At 37.4% G+C, this 22,669-nt stretch overlaps 1 protein-coding gene across 1 annotated transcript in view; it reads left to right on the top strand.

The window, feature by feature from the left end:
- The window catches only part of MSH3 (mutS homolog 3), a 204,065-nt gene that overhangs the window by 8,961 nt on the left and 172,435 nt on the right, over positions 1 to 22,669 (top strand). The window contains 5 exon segments of the mRNA XM_078153148.1: positions 3,542 to 3,757; positions 4,267 to 4,383; positions 5,074 to 5,193; positions 6,766 to 6,909; positions 16,039 to 16,205. Coding sequence (XP_078009274.1) covers positions 3,542 to 3,757; positions 4,267 to 4,383; positions 5,074 to 5,193; positions 6,766 to 6,909; positions 16,039 to 16,205 — 764 coding nt within the window.

The following is a 22,669-nucleotide window of genomic DNA, read 5'->3' as shown; positions in this document are numbered from 1 at the left end:
TTTTTATATCACCTTCATTTTCTTTTTTTCTCTTCAATTTATTTATTTTTAGTTTTTGACATTCACTTCTGTAAGCTTTTGAGTTTAAAATTTTCTTCCCCTCTCTTCCCTCCCACCTCCCCAAAATGGCATGCAATCTGATATAGGGCCCACATATATGTTCATATTAAACATTTTCACATTAGTCATGTTGTAAAGAAGAATTAGAACCGATGGGAGAAACCACAAGAAAGAAGAAACAAAACAAAACACAGAGCAGTGTGCTTCAATCTGCAGTCTGACTCCATGGTTCTTTCTCTGGATGTGGACAGCATGTTCCATCATGAGTCTTTTGGAGTTGTCTTAGATACTTTCATTACTGAGAAGAGCTAAGTCTGTCAAAGCTAGTCATGACACAATGTATCACCTTCATTTTCAAAACCTCTCTTCTTCCTGGTTCAAATGGGCCTCAGACACGTACTAGCTGTGTGACCTTGGGCAAGTCACTTAACCTTGTTTGCTCTAGTTTTCTCATCTATCAGATGAGCTGGAGATAGAAATGGCTTAACACTCTAGCATCTTTGCCAAGAAAACTCCAAATGGGGTCACAAAGAGTTGGACATGAGCAACAATAAACAATTGATCATCATAGTTACATAGTATTTGGTGGAGTTTTGTTTTTCTGTTTCCATTAACGCCTTTGTTGTCATTGTTTGTAATGTTTTCCTCATTAGGCTTACATCACTCTTCCCCGATCCATAGAAAGCTTCCCTTCCCTCCCTATACTCTCCATATTTATTGTTTCTTAAAGCATAATAATTTTCCATTGCCTTCTTGAATTACAGTCTGTTTAGCTGTTCTCCAGTTGTTGGTCACCTACTTTATTTCCAGTCCTTTGCTACTTTGAAAAGAAGCATAGCTATTTGTAAACCCCGCTTAACTTCCTTTAGATCTCTTTCATCTGCCCTCTTGGATCCATTGTATCTTGTGGTAATCTTTCTAGTGAGGTAACTTTCTTGACAAATTGTTTCAGTTTCTTTAGATCTTGAAATTAGTCCTCTGCCTTCAAAGAGAAAAATTAGCTTTTCAAGAAGATTGTGCTTGAGGTTGCAGCTCTATTTTTCTTCATTTTGTACAGCATTTTTTCCCTTAAGCTCCTCTTTTTTCCCAAAGTCTGAGTTCCAAAGTAATTCCCTCCTCTCCTTCCCCCATCTTTAAATGTTCTTTCTTTTTTCTTCTTGACAACTTGTAAAATTGTGTCTTTTCCTTTAAAGTTTAAAAACTTGGTATGGATTTGGATTTCAGGATGTGCCATATCCCCTTCCATGCCAAGTTCATCCTCTTAGAAAAATTTCTTTCATTCTTTAGAACTGGGAATGCATAGTGCTTGAACAGCAAGGGACTTCTAAGTATTGACATCCATTTTTACCTCATATTTCTGGAGTGCATTCCTTCTTCATCCCATATTTCAGAATCCTCCTTTTCTTTTGAGGTTTAGCTCAAGTTCTTTCTCCTCCTTGTAGGACTGATGCCTCTGCCTAGCTGATAAGTGTTCTCTCCCCAGATTTTCCTAAAGTATTTTGTCTAGCTCTCTCATGTTCCTTCATCCCACTATGCCTTTAGATTCACTTTGCCTGTATCCTTGTCTTATTCCCCCGATAGAAAGGAAGCCCATGTATGTTTGTTCTCTGGCTTCAGACAGACTACTGGCTCAGAGAGAGTCAGCGTATTTGAAATTTAGCTGGTGTAGTAGATAAAGCATTGGGCTTGGGATCAGGAAGACTCATTTTCATGAGATCAAATCCAGCCTCAGACACTTAGTAGCTGTATGACCCTGGGCAAGTCACTTATCCCCATTTGTCTTAGTCTAGAGAAGGAAATGGCAAACCATTCTAGTATCTCTGCCAAGACAACCTTAAATGGGATCAGATATGACTGAAAAATGACTAAACAGCATCTGTTATCCCATTGGCGAATGTTCTTAGAACCGTAGACTCTCAGAGTTGCAAGAAATCCCAAAAGTCATCTATTTCAACCTGTGTCTGAACAGGAATCCTTTTTGTAACATTGCTGACAAGTAGTTGTCCAGCTTCTTCTTGAATACCTGCAGTAATATAGAAGCTCAATCAGGCAACCCATTCCACTTTTTTTTTTAATTGCTTTTTGGTAAGGCAATTGGGGTTAAGTGACTTGCCTAGGGTCACACAGCTAATAAGTGTCAAGTGTCTGAGGCTGGATTTGAACTCAGGTCCTCCTGACTTCAAGGCCAGAGCTCTAGCGGCCCCACCATTCCACTTTTGAATGGTTCACTTAGTAAGTTTTGCCTGGTATTCATTGGGATCAGTCGTTTCTGCAACTTTTAGCACTTTGCACTGAGCCTCTCACATGGCAGATGGTTATAAATGTGTGTTGAATATGAGGTATTATATTCTATCCAATCTATCCATCTAATTCTTATTTCTGGAGTTAAATAAGTCTAATTCCTTGCCTGGGGTTGAGCAAAACAAATATTCCATATCCATTTACTTGCTAGAAGGGTTGTTTCTCATGTCCATGGTCTCCCTTCTCTCTGTGTCCCCCTCCCCCTTAGGTCTTCCCCATTCCAGTTCTTTTATGGTGTTTTTGTCTTCCTTATTTGCCTTCTTTTGGATGCCCTGGAGCTTGTGGATGCTGTTTCTAAACTATGATACCTAGGTGTCGGCACAGGGCCCTAGATGCAGTTTGAACAGGCCTCTCTGTGCTCTCCCTCCTTACCTCTGCCTCCTGGACTCCAAGGTTCTTTCAAGGGCCACCTGTTTTAGGAAGCCTGTCCCTGATTTTCACCTCCACTGTTAGTGCTGTGCCCCCAGAAATGACTTTGCATCTATTTTATATGTATTTTATATTTATATTTTATATGTTTATATTTGTTCGGTTTGGCCCCCAGAAGACAGAGCAGAAGTTTGAAAGAGGCAAAGTTAGGCTCGATGTAATGAAAACATTTCTTGACAATTGGAGATATCTGTAAGTTTGCATGTACTGTCTTAGGAGGGAGTAGGTTTCTCCTAACTGCAGGTGTTCAAGTAGAGGTTGGATGACCGTTGTAGGGTCTTCTAGTGGAGATTCTTTTTCAGGTCTGAGTCACTATAGTTGGCTGCTTAGATCCCTTTTAGCTTTACAATTCTTAACTTTGATCAAATTTCATCTTATTGGACTTGGCCCATTGCTTTAGCCTGTAAATGCTTTTGGGTCTTGATTATGTCATCTACTGTCTAACTATTCTTAAGTAAATTTGGTTTGACTTTACATATGCATGTAATCTATGCCTTTAATTAAGTCCTTGATAAAAAAAATGTTAAACCGAAATAGGCCAAGGACAGCCCTGTGGCATTCCATTATGCTTTTTTTTTTTGAGCTGAAGTTTTCCTGTATGTAGTCTCTTTTAGGAAGTGTTTGATAGGAATGCTAATGTAATCCAAGAATCCTTTGAATTGAAGAAATAGATAAATCTGATTGAATATTTAAATGATGCTATATGTATGGTTATATACTTTGATTCTTCTCAAGACCCTTCTCTTGATAGGGAGGATCACTTTTTGGTCTTGCTCATTTTTCATTATCAAATAAAAGTCATGAAAGCCTACAGAATACATCTGAGCCCAAACCTACCAACAGAAGAACCAAAAGCATTTATACTCCGTTAGAAATGCAATACCTAGAAATGAAAGAGCAACATAAAGATGCCATCTTGTGTATTGAATGTGGATACAAATATAGGTTCTTTGGAGAAGATGCAGAGGTAAGTGGCTTTTTTCAAATATTTCATACTGGTTTTTCTCATCTGGTAGCATATAAATTGTGGCATATAGCATTTTCTAAAATTTTTGTTTCATTTTCTGGGTTGGTGAAATTGTTTTCAGCAAGCTAGGAAAAGTGAATCTAATCAAGCCTTTAAAATGTACCTATTTACTTTTTGTTTTTATGTAAAAAAATTAATTCAGAAATAAAAGAACGAGTGTTTTTTTAATTTGTCATATGCATATGATATGCCAATTTGTTTTCATTCCTGACCTCCTGTACTAAAGAGTAATTCTGCAGGCAAACACAGCACTGTTAGGTTTTGATAGGTTTAGGCAGATTAAGAAAATCCTGTTGTGTATTTTTATAAAAAGCTTTTAAATTCATCTGCTGGTCCTTGAGGTCTAGCAGTTAAGTTTTGCAAAAAGGGAGTAAAGCATAATATTCTGTACAGGAAAATGGGATTGTGAATTTAGTGAGTCTGTATGTATTTACATTTGTATTTTGCAGATTGCAGCACGGGAACTCAACATATATTGCCATTTGGATCACAACTTTATGACAGCAAGCATACCCACTCACAGACTTTTTGTTCACGTACGCCGTCTTGTGGCAAAAGGACATAAGGTCAGCTTTGGCTTCTGTTGGTTGGTAAATGAGAATGGCAGTTCTTTTAGACATTAGGAAAAATGAGTCTTTGTCATGAAATTGGTTTGAAAGACCTCAGATTTGTATTTTGACCTTTGGGAGAAATTTGTTTTTCCTAGTCTTTATTTTTGGCATTCTGCCCTCATTGGGTTATATTTTGGTGGAATTTTTTTTAAAATGCAGCTAAATGTGGCAGAAGGGCACCTAGGTGGTGCAGTGGATAGAGCAGCAGGCTTAGAGTCAGGAAGACCTGAGTTCAAATCTGGCTTCACACACTTACTAGCTGTGTGACCCTGGGCAAGTCACTTAACCCTGTTTGCCTCAGTTTTTTCATCTGTAAAATGAGCTGGAGTAAAAAATGGCAAACCACTCCAGTATCTTTGCCAAGAAAACTATAAATGGGGTCGCAGAGAGTCAGATATGACTGAAAATGACTGAACAATAACAACAACAACATATGTGGCAGAGGGATCCTAACTAATTTGTTTGGAAAATCTTCTTAAGCTATTTCTATGAAGTACTATCTCAGAATCTGGTCCTTCCACACTAGTAATGTGTTCCATTCTCTACATCCAGTGTGCATGAATTAGCCTTTCTTAGGGTTTAAAATGTAAGTATTTTAAAGTCTGCCACTTGATTTTAAATTTTTTATGGCATATTCTTTTACAGGTGGGAGTAGTCAAACAAACTGAAACTGCAGCGCTGAAGGCTATTGGAGAGAATAAAAGTTCTGTGTTTACCCGAAAATTGACTGCTCTTTATACTAAGTCTACACTTATTGGAGAAGATATCCTTTTGGAGATAATTTAGCTTTTAAAAGTTGCTAATGCTTTTTGTATAGTTGTTTTTTTAAAAGAAGATAGCTTTATATAATCTCTTCTTTTGAGTTGATAACTTTTTGACATAAGAAGGCACATCAAACTGTGGATATGTGCTGTAATGATGTTTGATGGAAGATGCTCGTATCAAAGTGGGGGAAAAAACAGTCAATTGAATTAGGGTTGAGAAAATAGATTTTTGAAATGGCCTGCTAAAAGACAGTGATAGTTCATTAATGTCTTTTATTTTTTGGCGAGGATGCGATTATATTATTAAACCTCTATTATTGGAGATATGTTCCAGGGACAGACTTTGTAGTCAGAAACATCATTTCCAAAGGTAGAAATAATATGAGATCATAGAACTCTGTTCCAGGGCTTGGATTTCCTCTTTTTGCCACATCTTTTCAGGACATATCTCTTTCTGTTTGTTGAGCCACAGCTTTCCAGCTTCCTTGGCCTGTTTAGTTACACTCCTGTTAGTCTTAGGGTGAATTCTGGCCATGGGGAGGTTGCATAAAGATCCCCGCAGCCCAGTACACACATGCACGGGCTGTGTGGCACTTTCATCTCAATTGGCTGTTCATCTGTCTCACCTGCTGTACCTGGACTCTAGTCCATTCATGAGGTTCTTGTGTATTAGGCTGCATGACTGCCTCCTGCTCATCTGCTGCTTGTCCCATCATGGTTGGAACTTCTTCCAAATTCCTCAATGCTCAGGCCAATTTATGTTAAAGGGAGCTTTGCTCTTAAAAAGTGTGTCAATTGGAGTCTTAATTGATTTCTTCCATGTATTAGTTACCTTCTGTTTTCATTCTTTATTTTTTACTTTTCCATTTCTTCTACTTCTTTACATTTTTTCCTTGTCAGTTACTAAGTATTTTAAGGTAAAGAGGGAAGTTACTTACATTGTGTCTTGGGTGCTTTACTGTATTTGTACCTTTACTTTTGGCATTAATTTTGCGAATTTTATGATGAAGGTTCAAATCTCAGGTAGCGTAATTCACTAGAAGATCAGTGGTAACTATTTGAGTATTCATAGAGTGTTACACACTTTTTTAGATGCTTTGTAAGTAAGAAGATAAACTATTTTGAGCACATGGTTTCTGTGCTAGCAGGCTATATATTGAGATAAGCTAAAACCTAGAATCACAGAATATTAGAACTAGGAGGTACCTAGTTCAGACTTCTTGTGATTCTGGAAAGGACACTGATTTGGAAGTCAAAGGACCTTGATGCAAACTCCTACTCTACTGCTTATTATTTGCATTTTAGTTTAGTCACTTGTAAAATGAGGGGTAAATATCTGATGACCTCTCAGGTCCCTTTTAGCTCTAAATCTATAATGTCATGGAACTTAGAGTAGAAGTAAAGAGGATTAGATGCTAACTAAACGTGAGGTACAAAGCTACATGGGAAGGAGGTATCTTGTGAGAGCATGGACAACTGATCAGTTTTCTTGATGGAGAGAATAGATAATAGATTTGCTATTGTTAATAGGAGTAGGAAAAATCAATTTTATTTCCTTTAATAACTATTAAATGTGAATCCCTTGATGAAGCTAGATGATCCTGTAAATGTTGAAGAAACACCAAGTGATACGTCTAACAATTATCTCCTATGCATCTGTGAAAATAAAGAAAATATGAAAGATAAACAAAAGGGGAATATCACAGTTGGCATTGTGGTAAGTAATATTTGGGTAAAATATGAATGATAGAGATTTCCTATATGTCTTATAAAGACTTCCTATAAAAAACTTGTCATAGTGCATACAACTGATATGGTGCCAAAATATTTTTCTGATTTATCGTTAACATAAAAATGTCTTTATTGTATGCTTAATTGTGATTGCCATTTTATGGAATTATTTTAGGAACTTCACTGAGTCAGGCCCTGTCCTCTACAACTTTAAAATTTAGGATGGACATACTTATGTGGACACACATGTATGGTACTTTAGGATTGTGGGATTAAAACATTTAACAATGACATAAAGTAAAGTGTTTTATAAATTAAAGATGAGTCCATCCTATATGTTGAGAGCATAGGTAAATAGTAGTGTGGTAATCGTTGAGTGACTATGGAAATATAATGTCTATACTTGGAAAGATAGTCGAGGCAGAAAAGGATTAAATTCATCAGAGGATTATATTCAGGAAAGTTTTAATCTACCTTACAGATATAATTTATACAGTTTGGCTTTCCTAATCTTCTCCAGTCGGTTTAAGTAAAGTATATGTGTCATGCACGAAAGTCCTCTTGTGATGTCTCGTTTCTTGCACAGGGGCTAGAGGAACTGAACTTGCCATATTGTTACTCTTGTTGTGAATGAAGTTGACATAATGTTATATCATGCCTCATGGGCTTTCTTCTGAGATGTGAATCCAGAGGTTGGCAGAAGGATTTTTTTTTTGTGTAGTCCAAAAGCAAAAGAAACATTATGGTCATCTTGCCAAGCAATCAGTGCTCAAGATGAATGTACATGAACACGTCATTATGAAAATAATTCATTGCAGAGGGTGAAGAAGTTTAGAAATCCTGTGAAGAAAGTAACTTTTTTCAACATGTATTTTGATAATCATTGACATCATTGTGAAAGGAACATGGGAAGATAGTGAAAAGTGTTTTGAAAATTTAGATTCAGGGTCATGAAATGCAGGGACCAAAGACATAAACTTCTTCGTTGTGAATACTTTTTTTTTTCACTTCTAAATTTATTTATTTTTAGTTTTCAACATTCCCTTCCACAAGTTTTTGAGTTCCAAATTTTCACCCCATCTCCCCCCTCCTCCCACCCCAAGATGTCATGCATTCTGAATATCCCTTCCCCTACTCTGTCCTCTCTTCTATCTCTCTCCCCTTCTCTTATCCCCTTCCCCTTCTATTTTCCTGTAAGGCAGGATAGACTTCTGTACCCCATTTCCTATATTTATTTCCCAGTAGCATGTGAAAACTTTTTTTAAACATGTTTTTAAAACTTTAGGTTTCAAAATTTTCTCTTCCTCCCTCCCCACCCACCCTCATTGAAAAGGCAAACAACTCAATATAAGTTGTACATGTGCAGTTATGCAAAACACGTCCATAGTAGACATGTTGTGAAAAACTAACTCTATTTCCCTTAATCCTATCCTGCCCTCCCATTTATTCTATTCTTTCTTTTGACCCTGTCTCTCCTCAGAAGTATTTACTTCTGATTACCCCTTTCCCAATCTGCCCTCCTCTCTATCATCCCCCTGCTCTCTTGTCCCCTTCTCCCCCTATTTTCCTGTAGGGTAAGACAGATTTCCATACCCAATTGAATGTGTATGTTATTCCCTCCTTAAGCCAAATCCTATGAGAATAAGATTCACTCATTCCCTCTCACCTTCCCCTGTTTCCCCTTCCACTGTAAGAGACTTTTCTGTTTGTTTTTTTTTGTGAGATAATTTACCCCATTCTACCTCTCCCTTTCTTCTTCTCCGAGTATAATCCTCTCTCATCCCTTAATTTTATTCTCCAGATATGACCCCTTAATCTTCAGCTCACCCTGTGCCCTCTATCTATCTATCTACATATACATACATATAATTTTTTTCCTCCAACTACCCTGATACTGACAAAGGTCTCATGAGTTATAAATATCATCTTTCCATGCAGGAATGTAAACAGTTCTTATGATTTCTCTTGTTTACCTCTTCATGTTCCACTGGAGTCCTGTATTTGAAAGTCAAATTTTCTATTCAGCTCTGGTCTTTTCATCAAGAATGCTTGAAAGTCCTCTATTTCACTGAATGACCATTTTTTCCCCTGAAGGATTATACTCAGTTTTGCTGGGTAGGTGATTCTTGGTTGTAATCCTATCTCCTTTGCCCTCCGGAATATTATTCCATGCCCTGGTCCTTTAATGTAGAAGCTGCTAAATCTTGTGTTATCCTGATTGTGTTCCACAGTACTTGAACTGTTTCCTTCTGGCAGCTTGTAATATTTTCTCCTTGACCTGGGAACTCTGGAATTTGGCTACAATATTCCTAGGAGTTTTCCTTTGGGGATCTCTTTCAGGAGGAGATCTGTGGATTCTTTCAATTTCTATTTTGCCCTCTGGTTCTACTATATCAGGGCAGTTTTCCTTGATAATTTCTTGAAAGATGATGTCTAGGCTTTTTTTGATCATGGCTTTCAGATAGTCCAATAATTTTTAAATTCTCTCTCCTGGATCTATTTTCCAGGTCAGTTGTTTTTCCAATGAGATACTTCACATTGTTTTCTAATTTTTCATTCTTTTGGATTTGTTCTACTGTGTCGTGATTTCTCATAAAGTCACTATCTTCCAATTGCTCTATTCTAATTTTTAAGGAAGTATTTTCTTCAGTAAGCTTTTGGACTTCCTTTTCCATCTGGCCAATTTTCTTTTTAGGACATTTTTCTCCTCATTGGGTTTTTGGACCTCTTTTGCCATTTGGGTTAGGCTATTTTTTAAGGTGTTATTTTCTTCAGTATTTTTTTGGGTCTCCTTTAGCATCACTCTCAGTTTTTCCTCTACTTCTCTAACTTGCTTCTCAAAATCATTTTCGAGCTCTTCCATGGCCTGGGACCAAATCATATTTTTCTTGGAGGCTTTGGATGTAGGGGCTTTGACTTTGTTGTCTTCTTCTGGTTGTATATTTTGTCTTCTTTTTCACCAAAGTAAGATAATATAGTCTGACTCTTTTTGTGCTGCTTGCTCATGATCCCGGCCAATTACTTGAGTTTTAAACTCTTTGTTAAGGTATGAATATGCTTCCAATGTGGAGAATGTACTGTCCCAAGCTTCGGGGGTTTGAACAGCTGTTTTCAGAGATACTTGTAGGGACCTGTAAATTTTTAGTTCTTCCAAGGTAGGGGCAAGGTGTTTACTCCTTTCCTGGCCTGCGACTACAAGTACTCCTTTCTGTCCTGTAACTCTGATGAGGGGCTCCTCTCCACAACCACTACAAGCTCCACCAAGCCAGCGCTCCTCCTCACCCCAGCACCGCTGCCCAGAACTGTGGCCCAGATCCAAACACGGGCAAAGCAAGAGATTCCTGCCTCAGCACTGGCAAAGAGATCCCTGCAATCCCTCTGTGCTCAGCCACTGGATTCCCCCTCAGTCTGTGGGTGGGAAGCTCGGGAAGCAGCTGCCCCCCCCAGGGCCACGCTCTTGGGGAATGGAGCTGAAACCCGCCTTCCTTTCTCAGGCACCGACAGAAACAGACTTTTCCCACTGACCTTCTAAGTTGTCTTTGGCATTGGTGGATTGAGGAGTCTGGAAACCTCCACAGTCCTCTGAGGCCTGCTCCAGGTTTGCTGCAGCCTGCGTGCCCATGCTGCGGCCTGTGCACCCACGCCGCGCTGCACTGTGCTCCCAGCCCGGCACGATATACCTTTCTGATCAATCATCCAGGTTGTCTTGGGCTGGAAATTTGTTTCACTCTGTCTTTTTGTGGGTTCTGCTGCTTCAGAATTTGTTTAGAGCCATTTTTTTATGAGTATTTGGAGGGGTTTGAGGGAGAGCTCAAGCAAGTCACTGCTTTCACTACGCCATCTTGGCCCGTGAATACTTTTCTTAAGAAGAGAGTTGGATGGCAAGCACTGAATAACACCATTTTGAATGATCATCTTAACAGATAGAAAATGATCATTTAATTTTTTTTTAACTTGAAAGATTTCATATATTGTTTCTCAAATTATGTGTGAAAACATTTCTAACTTTCTTTTTTTAAATGTTGAGTTCTGAATTCTCTGTCTTTCTTTTCCCCTTCTGCCCACCCTGAGACAGGAAGCAATTTGATGTAGATTATATGTGTGCAGACTACAAAGCATATTTCCATATTAGCAGTATTGCAAAAGAAAATACACACCAAAAAACCCAAGAAAAATTGAAAAAAGTAAAAAAAGTATGCTTCGATGTGTGTTCAGACTCCCATCAGTTCTTTCTCTGGAGGTGGACGGAATTTTTCATCATAAGTCCTGTGGAATTGTCTTAGATCGTTCTATTGCTGAGAAAAGCTAAGTCATTCACAGTTGGTCATTGTACAGTATTGCTGTTACTATGTACAATGTTCTCCTGGTTCTGCTTACTTCACTTTTTATCAGTTCATGTAAGTCTTTCCAGGTTTTTCTGAAAGCATCTTGCTTATCATTTCTTATAGCACAATAGTATTCCATCACAATTGTATCCACAACTTGTTCAGCTGTTCTCCAGTTGATGGGCATCCTCTCAATGTCCAATTCTTTGCCACCACAAAAAGAGCTGTTATAAATGTTTTTATACAAATTGGTCCTTTTCCCTTTCCTTTGATCTCTTTGTGATACAGACCTTGTAGTGATATTGCCGAGTCAAAGGGTATGCATAGTTTTACAGCCCTTTGGGCATAGTCACAAATTGTTCTCCAGAATGGCTGAATCATTTCACAACTCCACCAACAGTGCATTAGTGCCCCATTTTTTCCACATTCCCTCTAGCATTTGTCATTTTCCTTTTCTGTCATATTAGCCAATCTGATAGGTTTGAGGTGGTACCTCAGAGTTATTTTAATTTGCATTTCTCTCCATTTTCATTTCAGAATCAAGTGTCTGTGTGTAGTTTGATCATTGGTAAGTTAAGCAAAGGTCAAAATAAGCAAAATTAAAAGGAAAGGGTAAAGATAGAGAGAAGACATAGTAGGCTAGATCTTTTAAAACAATTTGCATCCAAAAATAGGAAGTGAAAAAAAAGTATAGATATTAACTCCATCACCATTGTTTTAGAGAGACCATTGTGAAATCATTGCCATAGTAAGGCAGAAAGGACTCAGAACCTGTTTTATCCCATACATGTTTAATAGACTCTCAGAGTTGGAGGGACTTCACAGTTAGTTTCTTCCAATCTGCACTTAAATAGAAATTTTATAACATTTCTAACAAGGTGTAACCTTATTGTGCTCAAGGACTTCCAGTTAATCTCTATGCCAGGGATAGAGACCTAGTTTAGAGCACATATTGGTTTGCTCTGTGCAGGGAGATGGTTGGAGACTGAACAGTACTGCCTCACAAAACAGTAAAAAGTCAGTTGTGGTTTAAATAAACCCGTAGAGTGCTTGGCGTGAGAATCATGATCTTTAGGGTATTTTTAGGTGGAATGGTACATAGTGGCCGTGAGTAGGCTGTGATATTTTGCCAATGAAAAATTGTCTAGAAGAAGCAGTGTAAGGAATATCATTAAAAGGAATATGTGCCTGGAAAAGGAGGTGGACAGGCTATGCAGCACGAAAAAATCCTAATGGACAGCTAAGGTACTTCCCCTAAGATTCATGCAATAACAAAAGGTTTTCAGTAGTACTACAGAAGATCTACCTAAAGGAATGGAATCCTTCCTCTTATCTTTTAAGATTAAGCTGCATGTATGCTGGCTGGATGATTTTGGTCACATAACCTATTAGCTCTAGGCACCTCTCTAAATCTTTAAGTTGTAGAGAAGATATGGACTTGAATTAATAATAGGAGTTTCCTTATCTGGGAGTTCCCTTATACCAGTGAAATCAGAGGTCCAGTCTCTGTTCCCCTTCCTTAACCAACATAACACTCAGGTTGTTCATCTGTTTCTCACTCCTTGGCTCACCTTCTTTTCAGGTCATTCATGTTCTCTTTCATGCTACTTCTCACATGTACACTGTGTTTGATAAAATGCTATGCCTTACTGTTGCTCATTATCTATGTAACTTTATATTACTTTGAGTTATTGATAATTCTTGTTCTTTTGAGATCATAGAGTTGCATGATTTGTATATATCTGATACAGCATTAGGAGAATATTGCTGTTAGAAGGATGGAGCAGCCTGGCATCTTGACAAGTGTTACCCAATTTTCCCATTATTATACAGTCTATTTACTATGTCCTCTAATGTTCTGGGCCTAGTTCAGTGTCTACTTTTATTTTCTTTTTTCTTTTTTCTTTGATTTATTTTATTAATTTATTTTGATATATCAACAATTACTTCATGTGCTTTTGAGTTTAAAGTTTTTCTCCCCTTTCCTCCCCACGATGGCGCAAAATCTGATATAGACTATACATTTACATTCCTATTAACATATTTTCACATTAGTGAAGTTGTAGGTAAAAATTAAAACCAATAGGAGGAACCATCAGAAAGAGGAAACAAAACTAAACAGAAGAGAAAAAAAAAGATAGTGATTCAACTTCCATAGTTCTTTCTTTGAATGTGGATAGCATTTTCCATCATGAGACCTGGAGGTGTCTTAGATTCTTGTATTGCTGAGAAGGGTTAAGTTTATCAGTATTAGTCATCTCACAACGTGGCTGTTATTGTGTACAATGTTGTCTTGGTTCTGCTCACTTCACTCAGCATCAGACCATGCAAGTCTTTCCAGGTTTTTCTGAAGTCAGCCTGTTGAGCACAATAGTATTCTGTTGCATTCATATAACACAACTTGCTTCAGCCATTCCCCAATTGATGGGCATCCTCTCAACTTCCAATTCTTTGCCACCACAAAAAGAGCTGCTATGACTATTTTTGTATATGTGGGTCCTTTTCCCATTTGTATGATCTCTTTGGGATATAGCCCTAGAAGTGCTATTGCTGGGTCAAAGGACAGTGTCTGCTTTTATTACTTGGGATTATCTACCCATATTGAAGCAGTCACAGACTTATGAAAGTGCTGAAATGCATGACCTGGCTCATTTATGGAAATCTGCCCATTTAGGATCATTTGGAACTATTGGAGCTCTGATGTGTTTTATGCACAAGTGAGATCCTTTAACTAACAAAAACTTCTGCTTACTTTTTTTTGCCTTTTAACATCTTCTAAGCAGTTCTCAAAATGTCTTTCTATTATGATTTCATTCTTTATTCTGCTTATGTCAAATCAGAGGGAATGATGTTTGCTTTATTGTTAGACCATTTCTGAAATGGCTTAACATAGCATTTGTTTTTGAATGGCTCTAAGTGGTGTTCCTAATGAGTTAGCACCAATATGGCAGCTCACAGTTAGGTATACTTGCTTGTCATTGGTCAGATAATGGTCCTCATGTGAGTAGTAAAAATAATAATAACTAATGATGGCTGATATTTGTGTAATGCTTTAGGGTTTGCAAAAATCCTGTTTGTCAGAAATTAATTCTAAAGAGCACACTAGAGGGCAGTGTACCCTTCCTTGTTAAGCCTTAGCATTAGGTTAGCTGATCAGTCATGAAGAATGATGCATGAAGCAGTGAGGCGATATGGTCTTGTGGAAAACATAGTGGTTTTCAAGTCAAAGGATCTGTGTTCATATACTGGGTATTTAAGAATTGGGGATGAGAGATTGTAACCAATGAACTGCCAGCTCTGAATTTATGTTCTATAGGGATGTTTCCAGGACTAAAGTTAAGTTAATCAAAGTGAGCCATCTGGTATGTATAAGCAATTAAAAAGGATCTATAGTAGTTTGTCCCTCAAAAGGATGGCATAAATTCCAACAAAAAGTTTCTAACTCATGGTTAGGAGACCTTTTCATGAGAACAATGAGACTATGAAGACTCTTGGTTGCCTAAATTGAGAAAAGTTTGCTTGAAGTTTATTTTGGTTAGCAATTCCACAGTGTTCATAAGACAATAAGGTACTACTGAGGACATAGCGCCTTTAGAGTTACTTCCTGGTTTGGCTGATGCTCAAACCAAGTAATATTGATGTGTAGACAATTCATCCTTTAAAGATTATGGATTTATAGGTAAAGAATCCTTGAAGGACAAACATGGATTTTTACAAATAAGAGTAGACACTGGAAAAACAAATTAATTAAGGTCTGAAATGCTGAGTTGGGCACTTTTGATTGTTGTTAATCCTTTGGGTTTCTTTTTGTTTTTTTTTTTTTTTGATTAGGCAGTGGGGTTAAGTGACTTGCCTAGGGTCACACAGCTAGTAAGTGTTATGTGTCCGAGGCCGGATTTGAACTCAGGTCCTCCTGAATCCAGAGTCGTGCTCTATCCACTGTGCCACCTAGCTGCCCCTTTATGTATTTCTTTTTTTTTTTGGTTTTGTTTCTTTTTTTTTTTTGATGTTAATCCTTTGTTATTTTTGCCTCTCCCCACCCTGCTATTTCCTTTCCCTTCTGTCTTGTTTTCTGGTTTTGTAATGTTTAACATACAAAGAGGGTTTTATGATATTAAATAGTATAAAATCTGTACTTTGCTAGTCCAGCATAAATGTTCTTGGCTCCAGGCAGTTGGCTAATTGCAAAGCAAAGCTGTTTGTAGTTTTGGAATTTAAGTGTTTATTTCCAAACATTAATATTTCATTTTTGAGTAAAGCTATTTGTTTCTCTTGACTGCTTTTCTTTTGCTGTAGTCAGCATCATATGACTGCGAGGTTGTTTTCTTTTCAGAGTGAATGGGTGATCTCCTTGAGATAAAGGGGAAACTAAAATGGATTACAGCTGTGTTTATGGGTTTTAAGAAATGTATTTTCTTTAAAATCCACTTATTAAGTGAAGTGTAGGGTGGTACTGTTCAGGATTATAATTCTTTCTTAAAAAATCGTTTCCATTGGGTGGTGAGGAAAATGATTTGTTAGCCTTGAAAATGTATGATAGGGTTCAAATAGTGATAACATTTTTGTAAGTCTGAGTTGTTGCTGTTGTGATGGTGATGATCAATGATATACTTAATTGATTTTTTTGAACATCTCTCATGTCTTTGTAAAATATTTGAACTATTAGGCTTATATAACCTATTATGTATACAGAGCCTGGCATATAATAAGTGCTTAATAAATGCTTCTTTCCATCTGTAAACGTAGCAAAACACCTATTTTCCATATGACCCGGCACACCTGTTTTTCAGGGAGTACAGCCTGCAACTGGTGAGGTCGTTTTTGATAGTTTCCAGGACTCAGTATCCCGTTTAGAATTAGAGACCCGCATTTTAAGATTGCAGCCCGTGGAACTTCTGCTACCATCAGAGATGTCTGATCACACTGAGAGGTTCATCAAGAGTATAACTTCTGTCAGGTATGTATTTACATATTTTTGTGGGGGAAATAAAATGGATTTGGTCATAGTACTCACTATTCATAATAAATCCTTGTTTAAGGTTGATGTCTTAAAAGATAAATTTTTTTAATAATAGCTATTTAATTTATGAAAGCATTACGGAGGTTCATTCCTGAAGAAAAATTTATTTAACTTTGAAAATGCCTTTTCAAGGTGTCAGGTTTTATATTTCATACCTCTTGTCTGTCGGCTTTCTCTATATGTAAATTTATATAAATTTGGAGAAATTTCATATGGGAAGCTCCATATTGGTTGATTGTCCTTAAGGTTAATAACATTTTTTTCATGCCTCAGTTTAGCTGCATTCTTGCAGAAAATAAAGGCTCCTATCTGAAAGAATTGAAAAGTACAGTTAAAAAAGAAAACTTAAAATATTACCACAAGAGGTCCCCATAGCATTTCCTATTTCATGAGTCACCAGGCCATTACTTTAAATGATTCAGAAATGGTTTGCTTTTATTTACCAAGCTGCAAAACTACTTGCATACTTTTTTTCCTTCATTTTGAGTAATGTGAGTGTTCACGTAAATGTTAATCTACGATGAAATTAAGTTGTAATTATTTCTATCCAACTAAAATTTTCAGTGTTTTAGTCTCTTATTTCTTTTGTGTTTTACCTAAACATGAAAATAGAACACTTGGGGGTATGGCAAGAGCTGAAAGTGCACCCATTTTTAGAAAGGGTAGCAGTGATGTCATGTCATCATGAGGGAGCCAGAAGATGGAAGGATTGAGAGAGGAAGAGGTTCAAGATGAAAGCAAGTTTGTTAATTATGGAATAGATATTCTGGAGAACACACTTGAAGGGGTAGAGTCGAGGGTGATGGGAGTCAGGGAGTGGACACATGCAATGAGGAATGGGGTTTGCATATCTTCGGCCAGGAATTCAGAATCATTGGAGTGATGGCAATTTGCTAACCACTGGAGAATTAAGTCAAGTCTATCAGTGGTTATAGAGAGGTCTGTTGACAGAGGCAGGTGATTATACTTTTCTAGGTATTGCCTTAAGAGCTGTCCTTAGGCCAGGTGATCATATTTTGTCTTTTGAGGGCCAGAAACCTTCCCACCTTACTGCAAGTAGAAGCAAGGTTGGAAGAGACTGGTCAGGAGGTAGGAAGTGAAAATACCAAGTGGGAGGTAGTCTCCAAAGCACTAGAGAAGGTCCTGGGGTGAAAGAAGCCAGTGGAAGCAAGCCAGATCTGAGACTGACACATAACTTAGTGAGAAGGCCCTTTTCCATTGTGTTACTGTCATATTACTCTAGCAAGTCAGAGAGAAGAGGCAGAGGGTGGGAGATAGATTGCTAGATCCCAGATGGATTGATGCAGGGCTATCTGGGAAGGCTCTGGGGTAAAGAGGCCAGGATGGCGCTGAGGGCCCACTGGGAAGGCCCTGGAGAAAAGACGAAAGCTACTAGAGACAGGTGACTGATGCAAGACTGACAGTGGACTTATGGAGAGACTCCTTCTAATCTTATACCACCATGTGGTATCCATTACTATCCAAATTCTACTTATTTCTCCTTCTGCTCTCTTCCGTGTCTGTGCCTTTGTTCCTATCTTTTTTTTTCCCAGAAAAAAAACGTTTTTTATTCATATAATTCCTAGTTTATGTTTTGGTAGGTGGACCCCAGATATTGTATCCATTCTGTGGTTATTTTGAATGAAATTTCTTTTTCTATCTTTGTGCTATTTTGTTTTGGCAATAGGTTCATGATTTTTGTGGATTTGTTTTATGTCCTCCTAGTTTGCTGGTTATTGTTTCTAATAATTTTTTTTAGTTGATTATCTTGGCTTCTCTAAATAGACTATCATATAATCTGGAAAAAAGAGATACTTTTCGTTTCTTCTTTGTGCTTACTCCCATTATTTCTTTTTCTTGTCTTATTGTTAAAGCTGGCATTTTAAATAGTAGTGGGGATAATGGATATCCTTGATTTATACCTGATCTTATTGGAAAAGAATCTAAAATATGTTACAGATAATGATATTTATTTTAGATAGATACTATTTATCATATTAGAAAAGGTCCTGTTTGAATATGTATTCAATTCTTCTTTGTCTAATTCAAATTTTAGTCTTGGCCACTCATGTCCCCCTGAGCCCCACACCCCCTCACCCCTTCTTCCAGGTTTATGTACTGTTTTCCTTACCTCAGTTATGGGACATAGTAAGTTCTACCCTTTTTCCCCCTCATTTCATTTCTTCTCCTTTATTCCTTTTTTCCTCTCTTTTTATTGTTCTTTTAAGAGCATTTAAGCAGAACAAAACCACCTCCTGTCCCTCTGTTTATTTTAATCACCTCTGCACTTTAGGATTTTGCAAGGACATTTGTTCCTTCTCTCCCCATTAGAATGTGAGCACTTGCCCATCATTTAGTTCCAGTTGCTCAAATGTATTTACTTTTCTAAGTTTCTCTTGATTCTGGGGTTTGTGTTCATAGTTTTTACTCAATTCTCTCTCTTTTTTTTTCATCAAGAATGTTTGAAAATTCTCTATTACGTTAAAGGTCCATTTTCTTTTTAATCTGTAAGATTATGCTGAATCTTACAGCATAAATTATTTTTGGTTGTAAGCCTTTTTTTGTGCCTTTTGGAATATTGTGTTCTAAGATTTTTCTCTCTTTTATAAGTAATTGCTGCCAAATCTTGTGTGATCCTGACTAGTCTTCTAGTACTTAAGTTATTTATGCTGATTGCTTTTTTTTGTTGTTTTTAAACTTGAAAGCTCTGAATTTTAGCCATGACATTACTGGGAGCTTTCATTCTCGGATATTTTTCAAGAGATAATCAAAGGATTTTTTCTATTTTTACTTTGCCTTCTGGTTTCAGTAAAATCTGGACAGTTTCCTTTATGATTTCTTGAAATAGGACATCTTAGATTTTTTTTTGTCTTCAGAGTGTCTAGTCATTCTTAAATTCTGTCTTCTTGACCAATTTTCCAGGTAATTTGTTTTTAATAGCAGATACTTTAATAGCAGATACTTTGTACTCTCTTCTCTTTTAAAAAAAAATCTTTATTTTGTTCTAATATTTCCTATAATTTTGTTTGGTCTCTTCTGATTTTCAGGGAGTCTGTTACTTGGATAGAGTTTCTTACATTCTTCTTTAAGCTATTTATTTTCCCTCCATTTCTTTCCTTTAGAACTCTTATTTTACCTATAATGACATTTCCCCCCCCTTTTAGGTACTCTTGAAGTCCTTGTGGCCAAGCTATATTTTTCTGCCTGTTACTCTGCTTCTGAGTTTCTGTTTTGGTCATCTTTTGACCTGTATTCTTCATAGTATTTAGTGTCTTTTTTCCCCCCTCATATCTGCAATCTCAGTTCCTGATGTATGTGTGTGCGTGCACATGCATACACACACACACACACACACACACACACACACACACACAGTACACTAGGGCCAGGCTTTTCCCTTTCTCCCAACTCTTGGATGGAGTGGTTAGGCCCTTTTGATTGTGACCTTGATTTCTTGGCTTCCTGCCTTTGACTTCCAGAGGGCTGGCTGACTTTGTTATTCTTAGTTGAGAGACAGATCAGCATGTTTATAGGTAGAGGGGAAGGAACCAGTACAGAAAAAGAGATTAAAAGTGCTGTGGTGGGGATGATGAATGAAGTGAGGTTCTAGAAGACACAAGAGGCAAATAGAAGAGGATTAGTCTTGGCAAGGAGGAGGGGCACCAAAGTCTGTCAGACTAGAGAGGAAAAGATGGGTGAAAGAGAGAGAAGTTTTGTAGTACGGAGGAAGGGAGATGAGGAATCTCAGTCATATGGTCTTAGTCTTATCCCTAAAGTTGGAGATGAGGCCGTCAGGGAAAAGAATAGGTGCAGGTGAAATTTGATAGTGAAGGAGAAAGGAGAGAAAGCTTGAAATAGCCTGTGTAGGAGTGTATAAACCAGAGATCAATAAAAGATTGCCATACATTGGTGCCATGCAGTCAGAAGGGCAAATCATTCTCTAGTGAAAGTTGAGGGATTGAAATGGGAAAAGTTATACAATCTCAAGAGAGAAAAAATATTTGTTTGAAATTTGAAAAAGGCAAGTATAGGAAAAATTGATGGATTGATATAATATTAATTCTTTAACCTAGTGTCATACCAAATATGGGTATACCAAATGTGGGCTCAAATATGGCTGTTATTTCAGATTCTGAATCTGAAGAGCTTATATTTTTTATGATTTTTACGTTTATAGTTCTGTGAAGGTTTGCCTTCCCAACTTGGGACCAATGCTTTTTGAAAAGACAAAAACAATTTTTTTAAATGAGAAAATGGAATTGATTGAGCTATATGTTCTTTCAGAAAGGTGGCTTTGACAATTTTGAATAAAACATTACATTAAAAATCTGTGGATGTAATAGATAGATAGGTAGGTATAGATATAGCTTTCTTTAAAAAGTCAGAAAATCCTGAGTTTGAAAAAGAACACTTTGGCTGTTTCTAGAACACTTGTTTCTGAGTCTGTACCCTGAACTCTTCACCTTTTGGATGAAACCAGTCTCTTCTGACATTATTGGCAATTTCTCTTGTGGTATGTGCCAGTAAATTAAGCTCCCTCCTGGGTTTAAGCTGAATAGGAACAGTTTAAACTGTTCTTACATGTGCCAGTGCTACAGGCTTCTGAAAAATAGAACTTTCTGAAGTTGGAAATTTTCACTGTCTTAGAACTTTCATAGGTGTCATGCATTATTTTTAACCTGTTACATCATACAAGCTAAGGCAATGAATGGACAAAGAAACATTTTCTGGCTTCTGTTGTCTTTTTACAATTTGAGTGAAAGATCATTTCAGGACCAAAAGCACGCTTGAGGCTATTTTTACCATGTTTCTACCCCACAGTGTTACTGCACTGATTAAGACTGTGTACTTAAAGTGTTATTCAGAATGTGAAATGTACTTGTAGAAGGGATTTTATTAGAGCTGATTGGTCCCGCAGGTGTTATATAGGACTTTCCGTCCCATTATGACCCTAGAGATGTAGTTTTTAGTATTGCCTGGAATTCTGATCAAAGCCAACATTAAGTAGTACTTAGACGAAATTATGACCTGGTGTCATGTCACTGGGGTGTAGTGGACAGAGCGCTGATTTTACAATCAGGATAGACCTAGATTCAAATCCTGTGTTTGACACTTACTGTAAGTCACTTAATACCCGTGCTTACTATCCTCATCTGTGAAATGTAAATAATATCACCCGTCTCACTGTGATATTGTGAGGACCAAATGAGGCTGAGACATTTTATCACCTTAAAGCTCTTTCTGCAGCCATTGACAGAAGTTAGTTCCTCTTGTCTCCATGGACCAGTTTAGGACAATGGAGAAAGACAAATGAATACAAGCTGGCATGGGGCTGCTAATGCTGTGTCATGAGAGTGAAGTGGAAATCCTAATGATTTGGTATTGAGAAGTCAAAGGATAGTTGTTGATAGTAGTGGATAAAGTAATGATTTTCTGGAAGGCAAAGAAAACCACTCTAATAGGTGAAGGCTACTTCAATTTTTCAAAGCTTTAATTAATTTTGTTGAAAGTTAGCCATGTAATACTGGTCTGAAGTTATGAATTGGTACTTGAATTGCTTCTTGTTTATGAAAAAAAGACTTTTTTTCCTAGTCATATCTGAGTCTTTGTGGCCCTACTTAGGATTTTCTTGGCAAAGATACCTGAGTGGTTTGCCATTTCCTTCTGCAGTTCATTTTACAGATGAGGAAACTGAAGCAAACAGGGTGAAGTGACTTTCCTGGGGTCACACAGCTAGTAAGTGTCTGAGGCCGGATATGATCTCAGGAAGATGAGTCTTCCTGACTCCAGGGCTGGCACCCTATCTACTGTACCACCTTGCTGCTGAAAAAGAGACAGGAACAAAGAATAAAAAAACAGGAATAGTTTATAGAAAGCAAGTTCTAGGGCCATTGCTGAGGTTAGCACTCATTCTGTACTATGCCCCTACCATCTGCATCCACAACTATGTTTTCAGCATGTCACAGTGTCTGATGTTGAAAAGGAAAATCCTGAGTCTATCAGTTTGTAAATCCAATCAGGACAAGGACTGTTTGTTTTTCATGGCCTGGGAGAGGGCCTTACACAAGACAGTAGCCTAGGTGGTGCCATAGTACACAGAGTGCTGGGCCTGAAGTTAGGAAGATGAATCCAAATTTGGTTTCAGACTTGCTGTGTTACTCTGGGCAAGTCACTTGAACCATATGCCTCAGTTTCCTCAACTGTAAAATGAAAATTTTATTTCATTTACATGAAGCTAATTTTAAAGTAAGAAGTTTATTTTTATTATAATTACTCATTAAAGAAAACTGATCATAATAGTCTCTAAATGCCATTTTTCTTTGAAGATTTTCAGTGAATAAATCTGTACCATCTTTGGAATTTTCTGATCACTGTGATGTTTAAAAAGTTTGAGAGACATA

The sequence above is a fragment of the Phascolarctos cinereus genome, unplaced genomic scaffold (genome assembly GCF_003287225.1).
Source record: "Phascolarctos cinereus isolate Bilbo 61053 unplaced genomic scaffold, phaCin_HiC Scaffold_4;HRSCAF=312, whole genome shotgun sequence".
NCBI classification, from domain to species: domain Eukaryota; kingdom Metazoa; phylum Chordata; class Mammalia; order Diprotodontia; family Phascolarctidae; genus Phascolarctos; species Phascolarctos cinereus.
The sequence above is the reverse complement of the archived record's forward strand: the minus strand, read 5'-3'. Positions and strand labels throughout refer to the sequence as shown.